This window comes from Macaca mulatta, chromosome 6, assembly GCF_049350105.2.
Source record: "Macaca mulatta isolate MMU2019108-1 chromosome 6, T2T-MMU8v2.0, whole genome shotgun sequence".
Lineage (NCBI taxonomy): Eukaryota > Metazoa > Chordata > Mammalia > Primates > Cercopithecidae > Macaca > Macaca mulatta.
The window spans coordinates 143,942,316-143,961,315 of NC_133411.1; the positions used below are offsets into that span (position 1 = coordinate 143,942,316).

The following is a 19,000-nucleotide window of genomic DNA, read 5'->3' on the forward strand; positions in this document are numbered from 1 at the left end:
ACGGAAGAAAAGGCAACCCCAGGTCTAAAGAGGCTCTCAGCAGCCCCCTGCCCGAACGCTCTGGGCAGGCAAGGACCCCATTGCACCCTGGGGCCTCGAGGGTCACCAGGGAAGAACCTGCACAGTTCGGCAGCCGTGGAGGGAGGGGGTTCTTGCTAAGGCATCCCGCGCACAACGCGGCGCAGCTTAGCGGGCGCGCACCGGGCGGGCTCGCAACGTCGGTCGGTGCCCTAATGGCAGCCAGGCTGAGCAGGTCAAGAATGGTGGTGGGGAAGCGGGGTAGGGAGACCTCGGCGGGGGCTGCCTTGGTGCTCCCCTCCTACCCAAGGGGCCCGGTTCCCTTTCTACCCACAGTTTCCTTTCTATCCGCCTCCCTCCTCAGCCCAATGAAGCAGTCGGGGCTCAGCAGTGCTTAGCACGCTCGGACTATGGTTTTAATAGACGTACATGGACAAGTCGATATAGACAGATTTATAATTCTATACAGTCAGTCCAACATACACAGGGACGCTGTAAACAGGGGCGCGGGCCGGAGAGCGGATGTGCAAAGTGGGCGCAGGGCCCTGGGGCCGCGCCCCTTGCTCTACCGGCTCGACTCTTGCACGGCGGGCGGTGAGGAGGGGACTGTTCGCCCAGACAGGGGGCCGCCTCCTAGCCCGGGAGCAGAGCAGAAGGCCTGGGCTTGCGGCTAAGCTCGAGGCTGGGGGTGTTCTGAGACGGACCTCCCCCTCCTCCCGCCAGGTCCGCACTGCCCGCTGCCTCTCCGTGGCCTCAATATAGGGCTCCGGGGCGCAGGGCCAGCGGGGCTCTACCAGGCGCGCCGGAGCCGAGTGCGGCTCCACCAAGTGCCGGATCCTGGGCTGGGGCACCGTCACCCCCAATCCAACGCCTGCCCCAACGCGGATCCCGACTTGAGCTAACGCGCTCTCGGCCGGGCCCAGCTTGGAGAGGGCATCTTGGTTTGTACGGGGTCGGGAAATCCCAGGCAAGTCCAGGTCCCACACATCCAGTCCGCAGGCCCGGCCGCTCAGTATGGGTCCAGCACGGCGGGGACGCGGGCTACGAGGGCGTCCTCCCCCGGCCGCTGGGCATCCCGCCGTGGGGGTGGGGGGCCCTCTCGCCTACCGCGCCGCGTCCCCTCCGCGGAGTGGGCCTCCGGGGCCCGTGGGAACACACACACACCACCCGCGCCATCCCGAGGGAAATTGCAACTCATCCATTTTTTTCGCGGCACTTTTCTCCGACGTCTTTTTGCTTTGTTTTTTTTTTTTTTTCTTTTTGGAGGGCAGAGTGGGATCCGGAAAAGCAAACACAAAACCAACCCGGAGTAGGAAGTGGGAGGAGGGGGCTGCGCAGGCGCGAGGTCCGCAAAGCGGTGAGCCGGGGCTTGCGAGCCAGGGGCCCCGCGTGCGTCCTCCGCGCCCCAGCCCTTCCCTGTGCCGGCAGCCGGCCCGCGTCGTGCAGCGGGGCGGTCAGCTGTTGTACTGGCACGCGTTGAGGCCCGAGGCCGGGCCCTGCAGGCCACCGTAGCCGAACGACGAGTGCTGTTTGGACTTGAGCCTCAGGCTGGCTAGGCTCGAGTTGCACGTGTCCCGGTAGACGGTGTAGGGCGAGGCGGGAGTGCCGTACGGGCAGGCGCCCGGCGACATGGCCGAGTTGAGCGAGGAGCCGGTGAGGTTGTTGATGTTGTTGAGGCCCGAGTTGGGCATGCCAGGCACGGCGCCTGGTCCCATGCTGGACGGCATGGTCATGGAGGAGATGGAGCTGGGTGCCGAGAACATGGACTGCGACGACAGCGGGCTCATAGAGTTGAAGAAGGTGAAGCTTTTGGTGGAGAGCGGCGCTGGCGCCAGGCTCTTGGCGGCCCAGTTGTTGTAGGAGTAGCCGGCGGCGTACACGTCCTCGTAGGGCTGCACCAGGCCGCTGAACTGCGGCACGTAGCCACCCTTGCACAGGTCCAGCTGCTGGTTACGCTCACGCTTCCGCCACTTGGCTCGCCGGTTCTTGAACCAGACCTGGGGGAGGGGACGGGAGAAGGGTCAGGGCTGCTGTGGGCCGGGAGGGCCCCCACCTGGCTCCCCACCGCCTGGAGCCCTCCATCCGCCCGCTGCCCTCCGAACTGTCGTTTCTCTCCTTCTACCGATATTTCCGCTCCTGCATTCCCTCCACAATGGTTCCTTTCCTGTCCCCAGAAAATACTATTTTCTTTTTCCGATCTTTAACCTCTCTCCCAAATTATATCCATTTTCTCCGAATACAGATTCTCGTTTATTTGAACAGATATTCGTTTTCTTTCTTCCTCTCTCAACCAGTTCACCTCTGCCTTCTCCCCCAAACGGGTTCACTCCGCTAAATATTTCAGTCTTTTTATTCTCCCTCAAATACAAAAGGTATTTTTCCTCCCTGAGACATAGGACTTTCCGACTCCCCCAATTCTTCGATCTGTTTCATCGCTCAAATAGTTTGCTATCATCTTTATCGGCAATATTTGATGTTTTCTTTTCGGCTCCAAATGTTTATTTTCGTTTAGTCCATCCCGCTGTCTGAACCTCTTTCTTCTCCCTCAGTCTGTTTTCTTGTTTATCCCCCATTTTTGATCCTTTTGATTCGTCCCCAAATATTAGGCTTTTTAATCCTTTCCAAATATCTGACCTCTACTGTTCCCCTTAAACAGCTGATTCTTTTTCTCAAATACCTGATCTTTTTGCTTCCTAATTTCTTTCCTGCCGCCTAAATATATGCCAAATATGTTTCTCCACAAATATTTAATTTTTTCTATTCTTACTAGTTTCTTCTAATCTTCCTGCCCTTCCTTTTCTCCCCCCAATTTTGGTGACAACCTCCTAGTCCTTCCCCATCCTTACCTATCTGCCTACCGCATGCTCTCTGCCCTCTCGGATTTTCCTCCAGTTCTGAGTGAAGTTTCCTGAGCTAGTTTGCCAGACCCCTGCTTCTCAGCTTTCCCTAGTCCCCAGCACTGACACTGCCTGATTCCACCCCCACTCACCCCTACCACCATAAACCTGGGCAGGATTAGTGAGTTCAGGATTACTGAGTGCTGTGTCTTCACTCCAAGTCCCACTGGGCTGGCCAGCCTGCCTAGGGAGGGGTGCGGGTTATGGTAAGGAGTCTGTGGGCCAGGTGGGACTTCGGTCGACTTGGGAGGTGCTCCCAATATCTGATTAAATATTTGCGCCCCCAGGGAAGAAATGATTCTGTTGCTACCCTGGCAGGAAAGCCTTGCTTTTACTTGAAACCGAACGGGTGAGAAGAGGGAGAATGCAGGCTGGTCTTGGGTCTGAGATGGCATATCCCAAAAGGGATTGGGAAGGACATTTGGGTCCCAGAGCCACCCCCCACCTCACCAGACAGGAGACCTTCTGGAAAAGGCAGAAGGCAAAGGGTCCTACTGACGGCTGGGGAGGGTGGAGAATATCTTGAGCTTTTAGAGAATCTGCTTGTGAGATGGGACCACTGCTCCAGGAAGTTTTGAGAGCCCCAAACCCCGGCACCTTTCTGGCTTCTCCGATGCAGCCAGGCAGGACCTGCCTTTCCCTTTCGTTTTCGGGGTAAAGCCAGCAGCTCCCGAAGTCCCCAGCGGCAGGGAATCCACTGCCCAGTCTCTGGCCCAGGGTATCCTGTTAACATCCAAGTGGGTCCTGGGCCCCACAGGACATGGGGGAGTCCCCTGAGGGCACAGGTCTTTGGGCTGGGGCTGCCTTAGTCCGAGGATCAGGTAGGATGACGGTCAGAGGGGTTGGAGGTCCATGGCGGCCTGGAGGCCTGGCAGACGCTAGGTGGGCCAGGGCCTAAGGTGGGGATCGCCGGTGGTGGGAGGGACCAGGTCTGAATGGTGGGAGAGTTAAGGTCTGCTTGTGGGTCTAAGCTTTGGAGGGCTGCAGCAGAGGCGGCCCGGGAGCCCTCTGCGCGGGTGCTCTTAGGCGCACCCCTTGCTCACCCGCACGCGCGGCTCGGTGAGGTTGGTCCACACGGCGATCTCCTCCCTCATGCTCATGTCGGGGTAGCGGTTCCTCTGGAACGTGGCCTCTAGCTCTTGCAACTGCTGGCTTGTGAAGTGCGTACGTTGCCGCCGCTGCTTCTTCTTCTTGGCTGGGTCGTCTGCGCTGCCGCAGCCCGTGCCTCCCGTGCCACTGTCCTCAGGCCCCTTGGATTCCCCGCCGCGCTCCTTCTCTGCAGTAGGCAGGACGTGGAGCAGGTCACCTGGGCTTACGCCCCGTTGCACCCCGTCCCGGCTCCACCGAAGCGCCCGCCAAGCCACCAGCGCGGGCTTCCCTCCTTCCCTCCCTCCAGGGTCCCTGGGAACTGTCCCCACTGGAAAGCGCCCGCCGGGTGCTGGTCGTCAGTAGGCACCTCTAGTCTGGTGTACCGCGGAGAAGAGCCCAAGAATCGGAGCCCTAGCCGCGGGCCTGGGTTCCTGGCTGGGCAGGGCCTGCCAGTCTTAGCTCGGCTCAGACTGCCCTGCTGCTGATGTTCGGAGCAAATGTATGCTTTGTTTTGTTTGTTTTGCGACCTCTTAGGGGGTCTAAATCTGAGGGGGTCTCTGCTTTTCTGAACTAGGAGCAGATCTTTCCAGCCTAAACTCCTCCACTTTTTTCTCCTCAGGGATGTGTGGGAGCCCCACTGGGCAGGCACAACACAGCCGGTTCTCGGCCTTGCTTCCAGGCCTCCAGTCCCAAAGCCTAGAAAACCCCACCAACTGCAGCCCAGACAGACAGACTCTGTCTAGGTGACCTCGGGCTTCAGTCTGTCTCTCTTTGAAGCTACACAAAACACACGCAGCCATAGAAACATTGATACATAAAGAAAAAGAATTTAAAAACAAAACACAGAAGCCCAGAAAAGCTCACAGCTCTATGCCTAAAGACACAGAAAGGGCCACAAATTCTCAAAATCAGACAGGAAGAAACACAGAGCAAATGTAAATTAAGAAGCCAGAAAGCTCGGTACAAACACACCCCTAACTAAATACAGACCTGTAAGTGTATAAACTCCAGGCTGACAGAAGCATTTATTTCTTTGGGATTTAAAAAAATAATGTACCGTTGTAAATAGATTTTTAACTCCCTCCCAATAAGGCCCTTACAGAGATAATTTTTAAATCCCAGAGAAACACATTATAGTTAGATAATTTAAATTCCCCAAATAACACCACTGTAAATGGATTTTGAGAAAATTCCGGAGAAACGCGCCATTTTGGATTGACTTTTTAAAATCTCCGGAAGAATAATGTTGCATGTAGATATTTTAAATTCCAGAGACCTACACTTAGTATATTAATTATTTCAAAATCGAAAGATAAAGTTAAAATTGTTAATTCATCCTCATAGATTTGGTTCAAAAAATCAATCTATGATTATATATCTCTCTAGGTTTTAAAAATAAAACCAACCAAAGACCGCACTTAAAACTTTTGAAAACAAAAGTATAGTTCAGCGTTGATTGTGTTTTAACCAAGCAAACAGAACCTCTCAGAAAAATCACTTAGGGATGCAAAAGAGAAACAAACAGATTAAGAAAGTGTAAAGAAACACTCAGCTGTGTATTAAGAAATGAACAGAAGAAACGAGCAGAAGAGGCGCCCATGCCGGGGAGCTCTGAGCCCCTCGGGGACCCAGGCGGCTGTGCTGGGCAGCGGATTCGCTACCCTACTGCCCGCGCCGGCCACCCCCGGGCCCAGTTCGCTGCTGGAAAAAAGCTCCAGCTCGTACAAAAAGGCAGCGCGGAGGGAGACGCGCCGGAGCCGGGGCGGGGGCCAGGGCCGGGCAGCTCCGGGCTTCGGCTGCACACGTGGGCCGGATCCCTCGATCGGGGTTCGGGCTGGCCTTGCTGGGAGTCCGGCCGCGCCTCTTGGCCCGCTCGCCCTCACCGTCTTCTGTGTCTTCCTTCTACTTGATGACCCCCTCTCCCCGTTTACCCTTCCCGCCCGCCCCTTCTCTTTGGCCTCTCTCTTTCATTCTGTCGCCTACTGTCACGGTGTTAGCCTCTCTCTCTGTCTCTCTGAGGGCGTTCTCTCGCCCGTCACCCCCATTCCTTTCTCGGTCTGCTCCTCTCCCTTCGTCCGAGTCGCTTCTTAGTGCCCAGTTGCGCAAATCCAATTTTCCCCCGTTCTATTTACTCCTGATCAAGAGGGGCTGTCAGTCCAACCCTCTAGCTGTAGGCTCATGCATCTGCCAGTCTGTTGGCGCGTGGGGACCGCGTGGAAGTGCCTTCGCGTATGCGTTAAGTTTCCGCGTTCACCATCAGGTCGAGAACGGGAAAAAGAAAGCTCCTGACGCTTCTGGGGCGGAGAGGGAGCTTGGTTGCACGGCGCGGGCGTCAGGCCCTGCTCCCAGCTCCCCGTGCCCCGCGCCCAAGTAGGCTCCGTGCGCGCCGCGAGGGGAACGGCGCTTACCTGGCAGCTCGGTGTCAGACGACTCGCTGGCGGAGTTCTCGAGCTGCTCGCGGTGGTCGGCGGGCCGGGCCAGGTGGAAGGCGGGCCCCATGTCATGGGGTGGCGGCGGCGGCGGCCGGAGCCCCTCCGGTAGCCGCTCCAGGCTCATGCCCCCCTTGAAGGCGTCCATGGAGGTGGGGACCGCGGCGGGCGCTCCAGGGGCCGGGGCTGGGCGCGCCCCGCCGCCCTGGCTGCGACCTGCGGGGACAAGAGCGCAGCGCCTAAGCAGCTGCCCTCCAGGGCTGCCGGCGCCCGCAGCGACGCCGTACCCGCCCCATGGACCGCCCGGGGCTGCGGGGCCGGGCGGGCAGAGGCGGCGGCAGCTTCTCGCGACCGGGCGCCTGGCTTAGCGCTCTGTGCTGCGCTTCTGCCGCTCGGGCCTCAGCAGCCGGGCCGGCCCCGGCTCCGGCTCCGACTCGCGATCCGGGGCCGGTTTCTAAGGCTCCGGACGGCGCCGGCAGAGTCTGTCTTAAAGCGACAGCGCGCACAGCCAGGTTCCAGCAGTCCCTGCGCCAGGGGTGCTGGGTGGGGTGGGCCTGGGTGGGAGGGGGCTGGGGAGGGAGCGAGCGAGCGAGGGAGCGCGGGCGGAATCCAGCCCCAAGCCGCCCGCGCCGCCGCGCCCTCTCTGCCGCCCTCCCTCCCTCCCTGCCTCGCCCGCGCCCTCCCCCTCCGCAGCCACCTTCCCGCCGCCTCCCCGCCCCCCGCGGCCTCGCCGCGCCTCTCCCTCCTTCCCCGGTGACACACCGAGTTCTCCCTCGGCCTCACAAAAGAAACGCATCTGGGCTGCAAGTCCCGGGCGGCTCGTGCCCACCTCAGGCCCCAAATGACTTGTTTCGCCTAGAATCAACTCCCGTCTCGGCCGCCTCGAAGTCCCCAGCGCTGGCGAGAACAGCCCAGGATGAGTGAATGTTTGCCGAGCAGGATCGCACGGAGCGGGCGCCTTCGAGCCAGCGCCGGGGCGGGGGCAGAGCCCGGGGCCCGTTCCGGCAGCTCCCAGCGGTGTCCTCGTCGAGGGGCCGCCTGCCCCTCCTTCTCCAGCCTCTTCTCCCGGGAACTCAGCCCGGCTGAGTGACAGCAGCCTGCGCTCTAATGGGCCCCCGGATGCTGCCTCCTAATTAGCTTGGACCTTCTCCCCTAAGGCTGCTTCTCAGGCCTCCCTCTCTGCACCGCAGTCAATTTTCCGGGATTGGGATAGAAATGATGGCTTCTAATCAGACGAAACGTTTCTGCTGGCTCTAGGCGTTTGGAGAATGCAGAGGGAAGACCCCAGAATCCCAGCCAGGCCCCACAGCCTCTTCTACCTCTCCCCTTGTTTTACACCTTACACTTTGGCCAAATGGGCCAGGCCTGGCCTTGGCAGGCATGGGGTTGGCCTTGGCAGCCTTTGCCCTCCTTCAGGGTAGCTTTGTCCCAGCCTGGGGCCTGCATCCTGGCTTCCCAGGGCTTCAGGCACAGGCCTGGTAGGCCAGGTGACTGCTGTCTCCCAACCCTGGGCCAGCAGCCCAGGAAGCCCTCAGTCTTCCAGCTTCTCTCCCACACAGTGGTAGCTGAGTTGCAGCTCCAATGGGCCTTCACTGGGCACAGGCAAAGACATTACTCTCCCACTCCCAAGAGTGATTCCCTCCTCAAGTCCTTGCACGTAGGTGAAGTTTGTCGAAGGATTTTGCTCAACAATTGTTACCTGGCCCCAAGACCTCAGCGTCTTGAGCAAACAGGCCACAGCTGGGGCGGCAAGGCGCCGCCCTGACCTGCTTCTCTGGCCATAGGCGGACCCCAGACTGCCCTCTGCCCCTCACCTGTGACCAGCTCCACCAGACACAGCAACCCAAGGGAGCAGCGCCAGGGAGATTGTCGGTCTGGGAAAGAAGCAGGGAGGTGTCCAGTGTCCTCACCCCAAAACCCAGTGCCTCCTCAACTCCTGGGTGGGTGGCACTGACTGCGCAGGTGTCGGCGTCTGGGGCACTCTGCAGGTTCTGCCTTTGAGTCCTCGCCTTACCCCTTCGCATCACAGGGAGACACCCACGGTCAGCTGAGCTCCTTGTGAGGGCGGCTGGGGCCAGGGGCAGGCACACAGGCTGGAACCAGACCTGCCTTCCATTCCCTCCATGTTAGTCCAAAGCACCCCTGCCCCCATCCCCCACTCTGGGCCATGGAGAGACAGCACAGCTCCTTAGGGCCTGGCCCTTTCTCACTGTGCGTCTGTGACCATAGAATGCAGGGTCTGAGGCCAGAGGGATGACACTTCCCAGGAGTTTGGGTTGGGGAGGCTCAGTGACTTCTGCCTTCTTCCAAGCTGAGATCTCCCTCCATGAAATGAGTCTTGGTCATGGGCAGAGGAACATGGGGAAGCACAGTTGCCCAGCATTTGCCCTCAGCCCCACCTTTACCACGTTTCTTGGAGTCTCCAGTAGAAGATCCCTCCTTTCAAGGAGATATTCAGGTGCTGCAGCATGCTGGGGAGTGTCCCTTCACACACCATTCTCCTTTTAGCTGTCTTATCCCATAGAACAGCCTGAGTGCAGACAGCATGGGGGCACGCGCGCACACGCACATCCTATACATCCATGCGGAGATGCTGTGCACACACATGTACTCACTGCACTATGGAAGCGCTGAGTTTAGGCATATGTGTGCTACTTGGCATGAACGCCGGCTGGCATGGGATAGGAGGTGTGTTCTAACCCCGCCACATGTCAGGCCAAGGTGGGAAGCACCGTGCGTCTCTGGGCAGAGACTTAGAAATGAATGATCTGTCTGTGGGCATCCAGAGGAGGTTGGGACTCATAGCCCCCTCACTTCCCAGAGGGACCAAAGTGACTCTTTGGGCCATCCCCCAGTGGGAACTGTTTTGTGAGCAGCACTCACTGCTTAGTCTGAGGGGCTGTATCCTCACTGTTAGTGCATTTAATGCAGTTATTGAGCACCTGCTGTGTGCCCCTCTGGGCCCAAACTTCTGGCAGGGCTCCAGGCAGGCACAATAGTCCCTTTATTTGGTGATCTTGATGCCTGCTGTGTAGATGGAAAAGCCCTCAGACTGTTTCAGGTGAAGCCCCGTATCCTCAGGGGACCTGAGACCCAAAGAGGGGCTGGGGCTAGTGGGGCCTGCTGGCAGAGTCTGTTCTGCTGGGCCTGGGCAGCACGGAGTGATCAAGGAGTGAGGAGGCAATTGATTGTGAGGAGGCTGTGGCCTGATCTTGGGCATTGGCTGGGGAAGGGACCTGGACACGCTCTCTGTTCTTCCCCAGCTACTCTCTCTCACTGGTCATTGTCCCAGTCAAGATAGGGGCTTCTTGCACACTCAGGGACATGTCACACACACAGGACAGAAAACAGCACTCTTTCAGGAGTAAGCAGAGGCTCTGTGTTCCCCCAGCTGCGCTGGGTGACCTGTGTTTGCCTCAAGGTAAAGACTTGATCTGCCTTGAGCCTCAGTTCCCACGTCCAACACCGGACTCTGCCTGCTGCTTCAGTGTCCAGCTCACTTGCTGATGGGACAGGAAGAGAGGAGGGAAGGGGGCTTAGTGGAGCTGGAACCATGTGCCCTGTTCCCCACCCCTCCCTGACCACACAAAGCCAGCAATGATTCTGTGATGTTCAAGAATTTTGGAGTTTAGGGTCCTGGCTGGGCTGAGCAGAAGAACCTGGGCTGTTGTGGGGTTGAAGTAGTTACCACGAGGACCCTTCCTGAAGCCTAGCTCACTAAAAACAGCCTGTGCCCAAGAATGGTTTAGTAATGTAATTTGGGCAGGGTGGTTGGAAGGCTTTTATGGGTGGGGGCCATCCTTCTACCCACCCATGGGGGCACCCTGCTCTAATCCTTGCTCCCAGAATCAAGGTATTTTAGGAAAAAGGAAGGAATGTGCCATGACCTGCCACCAGGGCTATCCATGACTCTCTGGGACATTCCAGCCCTAAGCCTCTTAGTCTGTGGAGAAGTTCAAACTTGAAAACCCAGTTTTGGGAGTGCAGGTTTGGACCACCTACCTCTTTCTGCCTGATCTAATACCCCCTCCCCAATAAAAGCTCCTGTTTCTTTGAATACAGCAATTATTGGGTAAGTGGGGAGGAGGGTGCTCAGGTAGGGGCTGGAAAGACCTCACTGGCTCCTTTAGGCTTCCTGGGACCCCAGTCTGAGGCTTCCTGCCAATTGGGGATCCCCAGCCTGTCCTGGGGACAGCCAGGATGTATTTGGGCAGGACTGCCGCCAGTGAAGCACAGATGGGAGTATGGAACTCAGGACTCTGTGCTGTGGGCCCCTCAGTCAGCGGCTGGTAGGACCCATGGCTCTCCCCAGCCCATCTCTCACCTAAGTCCATGGATGCTGTCTGGTTCCTGAGAATGGCTGAGCTGGGGGGAAGAAGACTAGGAAGGACGTAGCAGCTGGTCGCACAACTGGGGAGCAGGGGCAACTTATGGATGCACCATAGCCTCCTCTTCCCAGCGGTTGCTTTCATGGGAGAAGAGCACCCTGAGCCTGTGTGGAGGCCTCTGCATCCTAGAGTCCAGACAGCCTGGTCTCCACGCCCCAGCCCACCTCTTTTCCTTTCCCTGGAAGAGAGGCGGGAGGCCCAAAGCAGCCCCAGGAAAGGGTATGGGGACAGCAGGTCTTCTGTGCTGCCCCTGCTGCCTGTAGCTTTTGCCCTGACTACCCTAGACCTGAACCCTAGACCTGAATCCTCCCCTAGTGGACAGCAACCTGGGATTTCCTCCCTCTGACCCTGGTGGCTTTCAGAGGTCACAGGGATATCAAGAGAATACACAAGCCTTAGTTTTTCAGAAAAGTGAACTAAATATTTGTAGATTCAGGGAATTCCTAAATCGGAAAAGTTTGGGACCCGGATTCCAGCCTGGGGTTCCCATTACTGCGATACCAGCTTTGGGGCCCTTTGCTGCGGGAGAATAGGCTCCAATTTACGAAGCTGGTCAATTTCAGAAATCCGAGACCCGGTTCTTGAGAAGCGGCTGCAGTGCTCTGGGACCCTGCGTCAACAACCAAACCCGGGAGAAGCCGCGGGAATGTCTTTATTGGACGTTACGAAAGAAATTTGGGGTTTCTCTCCTGGGAAGAAAAAGCCCGACCTGTGCCGGCGAGGGCAGGCCGCCATGGGCTGGGGGCACCTCCGAGCGCTGCGACGGGACGTCTGGGTCCGGGGCGAAGAGAGCCAGGGCGCGGACCGACGTCTGCTGCTTTTCTGCGGCATTGCTGCCCGAACGAACGAACGAACGAATGAAGCGGTTTCGTTTAGGAAAAATACCCTCTTGAAGCGAAGCCACGGCCGAAGTCCCGGGCCACGCAGAGGGGCCAGCACTTCCATGGGTGGTGGGGCACTCTATCGCTGGACGCAGCGGGGAGCAGCGGGCGGCCCTCTCTCCTGCCCACTTCTCCTGGGGGTGGGGATGGGGGCCCTGCGTCCCGCAACGCCGCGAGGGGCTGCCACCGGCTTCCCAGGTTGTGCCCTTCGCGGGGCCGTGGCCCATGCCCCCGAGGCTGCTACCCTCTTGGGGTGTCCGGAGCTAAAGCAGAGGGTTGATCCCACCAGTTAGGTGGGGTAGCACCCGGTGACGGCGGCTATGATTGTGCCCTGGGTGCAGGAACGAGCTCCTCGCGCTGCCTCGAAGGCTCCTGACCTTCCGCGCCTTGCGCTGTCAGGCGCTGCCGGCTGGACCCACACACGCCAGAAGCAAACTGCTCAGGACTCGGCCGCCACCTCCCTGCGCCCCTCCAACGCGGAGACCCTGCGCCCCTAGCCCAGCGTCTCTTACCCCACCTGGGCAGCGCTGTGTCTGCGGCTCTTTGGCTCCGGGCTCGCCCGCCGCGGACTCTGGCTCAGGTTTCGGCTCCGGCTGTGGGACCCGGATCCAGCTCTGGCTCTGGCACTGCACGGTTCTTCGACCCCTGCTGGTTCGCTACATCCCAGCGCGCGAGGCCGGGGCGGCCTCGGCTCGGCCCGCTCCTCCAGCCGCCGCCGCCCGTCGCCCGCGGGGAAGGCGGGGACACCGGCCGGGAGGCGGGAAGCGGGGGAGGGGAAGCTAGGCGCTCGCCGGGACCTGAGGGGAGAGGGGCGGCGCGCAGTCCCGCCGGCTAGGGGTCCCGGCCTCCCTCGGGGCGCAGGCTGGGGTCCGCGTGGCTGGCGGCCGGGTGTCGAGGCCCGGGAGCTCGCCCTGGGACCTCCGTGGAGGCGCCCGGCCGCATGCGGACCAAGCCGCAGCGGGTCCCAGCCTGGCCCTGGCGCACTTTCTCTCCCTGGGCCCAGTTTCCCACCTGACTTGTGAGGGGCTGGCCCTACTTCCGTTTAGACAGGGGCTGGTGGTCGAATCGGGGGTTTTGAGATTGGACCTTTCTTCTTTCTGCTCAGCCTGCGGGAGGGAGCTGGTCTTGCGTGTTGGCAGGGAGAGTCCGCTGCCCAGAGCGTGGCAGCCAGGGAGGTTTGAGGACAGACCCCAGGGTTTCTGTGTTTGGGAGTAGGGGGTGCTAGGGAGGGGCAACCGCCCGACCTGCCCTGTTTGGGGGATTGCCTCCTTCTCTCTCCTCAGGGGCTGGGCTGGTGAGGAAAGGGCAGACCAACCCCTTAGGACAGACACTTCTGGGGCCCCTTGGCCAACCCCTATGCCTGCACATCCCCCAGCGGCCATCCTGCTCCGGGCCTGCGAACGGTGACGCCTCCACCTCCGTGGCCCCGCAGGCCTGTTCCTGGCTGGCTGCCACTGGGAGATGGGCTGGACGCAAGGGAACTGGGAGCCTGCCCTTTGCTCACCCTCAGGCCACAGGGCTCCCCAGCGTTGCCCCGTGGCCAGATAACCCTGTGCGCGAAGCCTCATGGGGGAAACCAGTTGGCTGAACCTACTCCTGGTACCCCGAAGTGCCCAGCCGGAGCCTGCTTGCTGCTGGGATTCTGGGATGGGACCACAGGGCAGGTCGAGCTGTGGCCTGACCCTCTCAGGGACGGCCGCGGACGGCCACGGGCTCCAGAGCGACCGTTTTGGGCGCAAGGTGCCGGGAGATGGCAGCGCGGCAGCCGGGCGTGAATGTTTCATGAGGTGCAGTCAGCAGCGGCGCCTCCCTGCCTGGTTCTCGCCGACAGCTGCTGCGGGGGAGGCCGCGACCCGCGCCACCTCGGCGTCCTGCTAGTCCGTGCCTCCAGGGCGGCTTGGCCTGGGAACGCAGAGGCCCACGACGCCCTCCCCAACCTCCGAAGTGGGAAGCTAGCCCGACCCAAGCTCACAGAGGCCTCGGCATTCAGGCCTTGCCAGGTGGCCCCTGAACCCTGTCGTGCTGTTCGGGGGACTCCATACCCTCCTCTCAACCCTCAACAGCAGGAATCCCTCTCCAGTGGTGTGTGCCGGGCTCTGTGCACCCGGGGTTGAGTCCCCGATGCCGGCACTAGCGGACCCTGGACGTGGAGAAAGTGCAGTCTGCCGACTTGGACCCTGTGCTGTGGGCATTTTAGCCCCCTACGTCCACTCCCCCCCATTGACTGCTGAATGTGTAAAATGGCTTGTTGGAGGGTCCAGCCCTAGAACTGCTAAGCCGAGAAGCTTCCAATCTTGTCTCTGGAACCTTCCACTCCAAGCACCAGGGGCATCTTTGGGCATAAATGCAACCGCTGGACCTTACTATGGAGGGCTGCACAGGCACTCCTGGGGTGGCTTTTACTCTGGCGTCTGTAGCAGGAAATCACACCTTCCCCCCTCCCTGCATGCCCCGTCCCTGCATGCTAGCAATTTTCCGAGTTTTGTTCTCATCTCTTACGAGATTTTCTGCATGCTCTTGTCCCCAGGCAGGGCCTATGGTGCCAAAAAATGCTGCCTCTGGCACCTGATGGCCTGAGCCTGAATCTTGTCAGTGGCTTTTACTAGTTGTGTGACTTTGGCAAATAACATAACCTCTCATAGCCTCAGCTTCCCCATCTGTGAAATGTGAGAAAAAGAATTCCTGCTTCTTGGGAAATGGATGAGATAATGAAGGTGAGAGGCTTGGTCCTGAGTCCTGTGGACAGAGGGGCTGAATGCTAACGGTGATAGATGCCAGGTTGTTCTTTAAGAGAGTTTGCTCTTGTTTTTGTTTCCTTCTTTCTCCACGGTGGTCATGTTGGTTGAGTCTAGGAGGAACAGATCCCTTTTCTGATTTAATTTATCTGCCCTCATCCCCTGCTTAGGTGCTAGGAAGTTTGGTCCAGGATAGCTGGCCAGGCTGGTGGGTGGGGCACACCAGGGCCTGGAAGTCAGGAAGTTCTTAGTGAAACTTGGGGGGTACAAAACACACTTTTTATAATCTTATTTTCCCTTCTCTAAAAAGATTTTTTTTTCAATTTCCCTTTAGTTTTGACATCTTGGGGAGCATATATCCCCACTGGCACAGTGGAATCGGGAATCAGAGAGAGAAGAGATTTGGGGCAGGATTCACCAGGAAGAGAAGTAGTAGTCACTGTTCCTGAATATCACTTTACTTTTCAGCTTCCAGGTGCCCCATCAAAGAAGGTCAGCAGAATTGGCTGAATTTTCTTTGTGTTTCAGTCCAAACTACTGTGCTTCCTCTAATATAAATTTTTCTCCCTAGTGCAAAATGCTTTGATGAATTTGTTACATGGGTTCATGCTGAACATAATGAGCAAATGTCTGCAGCCACTATTATACAGAGGACCATAACAATTCTTCAGGCAGTGTTTTTTTTTTTTTTTTTTTTTTCCAAATCTTAATACCAAGTAAAACTAGGGGGAGTATTCTTTTCCTTCATAGCTCTTATTGCAACAGTATTGAAATTAAATATTTGTGTAATGATAGATTAAAACCTGTTGCCCCTACCAGTTGTAAGCTTCTTGAGAACAGGGCTGAGCGTCTCTTGGCAACAACTATAGGACCCTCCCCAGAGTGGGCAAGGGATTTAGTTATGCTGATTGACTGGGTACAGCTTACATGCCCACTCCTGCACCAATCACTTTGTGGGGGAAGAGTGGCTCAGGCCTTTGCTTGGCCAGGGTCAGAGGCTGCACCCCAGAGTCACCATGCTCCTCCAAGAGTTCTGGCATCTATTTGGAACAAGTTCTCTGAGTTGGTGGAGGGAAAGGGTTGGTTTCCAAAGAAGACTCTGCCCTGTGAAATTTCTCAGGGGGCTGCTGATGGTATGGGTAGCAAGTCCAGTCCAATGTGATGGGGAAGGATTGGCTCTGTTGGGAGAGTCTGAAGTCCATCAGGATTGTTCCTGCACTCATCTGTGGGGAGAGGTGAAGCACTGCCAGAAAGTCGGAGGGGAAGCTCGGAGTCTTGATTACCTGTAGGAATGGATCCACAGAGTAAGGAAGGGAATGTATTTGTACTCCCTTTTTTATCTGTGAGAGGGAGGAAGTTTGAGGCTTTAAAAGTAGGGAGGACCCCCTAGGATCAGGTAAGATATTAATGTATTTGAGCATTATTCTATTGCACTGTGGAAGTATTGGTAGTCAAAGCAAAATGAGAAGCTATTTGGGCATCTGAAGTATTGTTTTCATTGTAGTCCTCTCAGCATCTGCATGGAATACTGGACAGAACCCTGTCCTGAGACCCTCCTAGAATGACCTCTCAGGTCGAAAAAAATGTAGAGAGCACCTGTTTTGTGCCTGTGATTGCAGAGATACAGAGATAGGTGGCTCCTGTTCATTTGGGTTGAGTCAAGGAGGCAGACACAGAAATCCATTACATAGTGGGAGCACAGTGTTGGAGAGAAATCTGCAGCCTGCTGTTGAAGTGTCTTGAGTGACACACAGAGGAGTTGGCTGTAACAGTTTTTCTACCACCTGGGGACCCCTCCCTAGGAAAATATAATGTGCAAAGGATCTGAAGTGAGATAAACTGTGGTATGCTTGATAATAAAGGAAGACAGTGTGGCTTCATAATAGCACTGGAACAGATGAGAAGGCAGGGCAACAGATAGGGGAAGAGGAAGTTGGAGAATCAAGTGGGAACCAGATCCCACAGGGCTCCATAATCTTTGATAGGAGGGTGGGATGTTATCCTGAAAGCAAAGAGGAGTAGATGAAGGGTTTGAACAGTGAGAGACCTGGCCAGATGTGTATCTTAAAAGCCCACTCTGCCTGGAGAGAGGAGGATGGATTTGAGGTGAGATGGAAGCATATTATTGCAACATCATTTGCTGAGCCGCCCAGCTTCTCTATCTATCCCTTCATTTCTCCATCAATCCATCAGCCTTTGTCCACTCATCTGCCGTGAATGCAGGAGGCCACAGCTTGGCATGGGAAATGTGAAGGTGAGACATTATGGCCCCTGCCTTTCTGGAGCTGCCCCTCGAAGACCTCAGTTTACCCATCTGTAGGCCTAGTGAGTCTCATGATCACAAGCTCTGCAGCCAGTGCCTTGGTCTCCCTCCAGATGTCTCCCTCCTGCACAGGACACAGAGTGCTCAGGGCCTGAAGAGGCACAGCCACTATCACAGATAGACAATTCGGGGAGCCAGTACAGTGAACAACCCTGTCGGAAGCTTTTAAAGTAATTGCCCCTGCCCGCACTGGCTGACTGGCTGATGGCAGCCTATTAGCCCTGAGTTGGAAATTCTGAATTGTTTCATGATAATTGAACACAGGATTGGAGGCTGGGAGGGAGTGGCCCATGAAATATTTATGTTTCCTCAGTGTTGTGGGCTGCTACCCTTTAGCCTGGGAACCCTGGAAGTACACGGCTGGTGGCTTCACAGTGACTGCCATTGTTCCTGGGGGTCCTTGGGTCACCTCCCTGTGGGGAGATAGGAGTGCATTTTGTGCAGTTGTAAGGGTGGTTGGGGGCCAGCACTGCTATAGCCTCATTCCATGCTGTGCACCCTGGCACTCCAGTCTCACTCTAGTACCAGAGAGGGAACAGAACCTGGGGACTTGAGATGCTCTATGTTTATGCCTGGCCCCAATTCTCCCTGTACTCAAGGCTCCCAGGAGTCAGCCTGGGTGCGAGCGTCAGTTCTGCCCCCTTAGCATTGTGAGCCTTGTTTTCTTAGGCATTCAATGAGGGATGCAGAGTTCTTGCCTCGCAGGGTTGTGAGGGACAGAGATGCCCATATGCGGAGGGCCTGGCCCTCAGCCACAGCTCACGAGACCATCCCAAGCAGCCCTTGGTAGATCTTAGGGTCAGGCCAGGGCTGGCTATGGGAGCCCCTACGGGATCCCCGGGGCTTTGTGGTCTCTTTTCCTCTGCAGATGCTTTGTAGTAGTCTGTGTTTTTCCCTTCTCTGCAAATCCTAAATAAATATTCATGCTAGGAGGGTCTGTGCCAGCCTGGCAGGCATTTCTGGTGGGTGGGATATCCTAGAGTCTTGGTAAGGAACCCCATATGCCCACCAGCCCAGGCCTTTGCTCATTAGATTGAGGCTCCGCCATGGCAGAGGAAACTGGTGGGTGGTTCCTGCCTGGCTGCCTGACCTCGGAAGCTGCTCAGGGGCAGCAGGAGAAGGACCCTTGCTGTCTGAGCTCTTGGATTGCCAGCCTACCAGACAGCCCAGTGAGGGGCCCACTTTTCTTACCTTGGAAGGTGGTATTTATTCATCTTGCAGATGAGGAAAATGGAGGCCATACTTCAGTCGTTCATTCAACAGGCAATTATTAAGTACCCACTCTATGTGCTGGCATTGGGTGGGGTGCTGGGGACTCAGGAGTGATGGACAATGCTGATGCAATGCCTCACAGGGGATCAGATCCAAAGATGAATGCATCTTTAGAAGTGGTGCCGGTTTGGAGCCATGGGAGCACAGAACAAGGAGAGCAAAGCTAACCTGGTGGTCAGGGCAGACTTCCTGGAAGAAGTGACCTACTGGCTGAGCACTGAGGGTAGCAGGGGTTTACCCTGAAGCTGGGATGGGGGCAGGGCCATGACAAAGCTAGTGAAGGGCAGGTGCATCTGGATGTTCTTATCTACCTGGGGCTAGGTGCACAACACCCTGTGTGCCCTCCTGCCCCTGCTACCATGAGGAGCCTAAAGAGGCACCAAGAAGGGTTTCCATGGCTCCAAGGTGCTGGGTTCCTTGCTGATCGTCCTCTCTGGGCTTTATTTTCTCACCTAAAAAATTAGAAGTGAGGTTAGTTCTAGCAACAGGGCACATTTTTCAGATGAAACTTTACTAAGACCCCTAAACAGAGGAATGAAGTGATGCCCTGGTTGCTGTCTGCTCTCCCCTGTAGCCCCTTCAGATGCAACAGATACCCCCGAGGAGCTCCAGAGCTCCCTAGGCCATAGTTTGCAAACTGTAGGAGCCCCTTTAGAGGCTTTCCAGCCCAGCCTCCAAGGGTCCTGGACCCTGGGGATAGCCAAGGCAGCCTCCCTCTTTATCCCTCAGGGACCTGTTTCTTGTTCCTTTTAAATGTCCTGTTAGCCATTTGTGATTGAAGTCAGCAAGCATCTATTGAATACCTACTGGATGCATGCAGAGGGGCTAACACTTTCTGAGCACCAGCTCTGTGCTAGGTCTGAAGTGGGCTCATTGTATCAGGCTATTTCCCCATCACAACTGGCTGCCAGCTCATTTTACACGAGGAACTCAAATTGGTTGAGGCTCGCTGACATGGCTAAAGCCCC

General features: G+C 57.0%; 2 protein-coding genes across 4 annotated transcripts; both read right to left on the reverse strand.

Moving 5' to 3' along the window:
• Nucleotides 1–409: 409 nt before the first annotated feature.
• PITX1 (paired like homeodomain 1) lies at nucleotides 410–17,223 on the reverse strand. Of its 3 annotated transcripts, none has more exons than XM_078005215.1 (4): nucleotides 12,220–17,223; nucleotides 6,413–6,649; nucleotides 3,959–4,191; nucleotides 410–2,015 (listed from the first exon to the last, which is right to left on the reverse strand). In XM_078005215.1, exons 2-4 carry the CDS (start codon nucleotides 6,579–6,581, stop codon nucleotides 1,473–1,475), a joined length of 945 nt encoding a protein of 314 aa, XP_077861341.1. In that variant the 5' UTR covers nucleotides 6,582–6,649; nucleotides 12,220–17,223; the 3' UTR covers nucleotides 410–1,472. The 3 variants fall into 3 exon arrangements, with proteins under 3 accessions (XP_077861341.1, XP_077861342.1, XP_077861340.1); XM_078005216.1 differs by lacking the exon at nucleotides 12,220–17,223 and adding an exon at nucleotides 7,263–8,079; XM_078005214.1 differs by lacking the exon at nucleotides 12,220–17,223 and adding an exon at nucleotides 7,196–7,941.
• LOC144341291 (uncharacterized) lies at nucleotides 11,456–13,270 on the reverse strand. Its single transcript, XM_078004370.1, has 4 exons — nucleotides 13,207–13,270; nucleotides 13,055–13,156; nucleotides 12,215–12,734; nucleotides 11,456–11,654 (listed from the first exon to the last, which is right to left on the reverse strand). The coding sequence occupies exons 1-4, from the start codon at nucleotides 13,268–13,270 to the stop codon at nucleotides 11,474–11,476; spliced, it is 867 nt and encodes a 288-aa protein (XP_077860496.1). The 3' UTR covers nucleotides 11,456–11,473.
• Nucleotides 17,224–19,000: the final 1,777 nt, after the last annotated feature.

Excerpts from the sequence above, each read along its gene's own strand:
- LOC144341291 (XM_078004370.1), bottom strand. The coding sequence starts at position 13,270 with ATGAGGCTTCGCGCACAGGGTTATCTGGCCACGGGGCAACGCTGGGGA. Across the intron at positions 13,157-13,206 it reads GGGAGCCCTGTGGCCTGAGG|TGGCAGCCAGCCAGGAACAG; the intron begins GTGAGCAAAGGG and ends CCCATCTCCCAG. Across the intron at positions 11,655-12,214 it reads CACAGCGCTGCCCAGGTGGG|CAATGCCGCAGAAAAGCAGC; the intron begins GTAAGAGACGCT and ends TCGTTCGGGCAG.
- PITX1 (XM_078005214.1), bottom strand. The coding sequence starts at position 7,229 with ATGCGTTTCTTTTGTGAGGCCGAGGGAGAACTCG. Across the intron at positions 6,650-7,195 it reads TGAGGCCGAGGGAGAACTCG|GTCGCAGCCAGGGCGGCGGG; the intron begins GTGTGTCACCGG and ends TTGTCCCCGCAG. Across the intron at positions 2,016-3,958 it reads TCACCGAGCCGCGCGTGCGG|GTCTGGTTCAAGAACCGGCG; the intron begins GTGAGCAAGGGG and ends CCCCTCCCCCAG.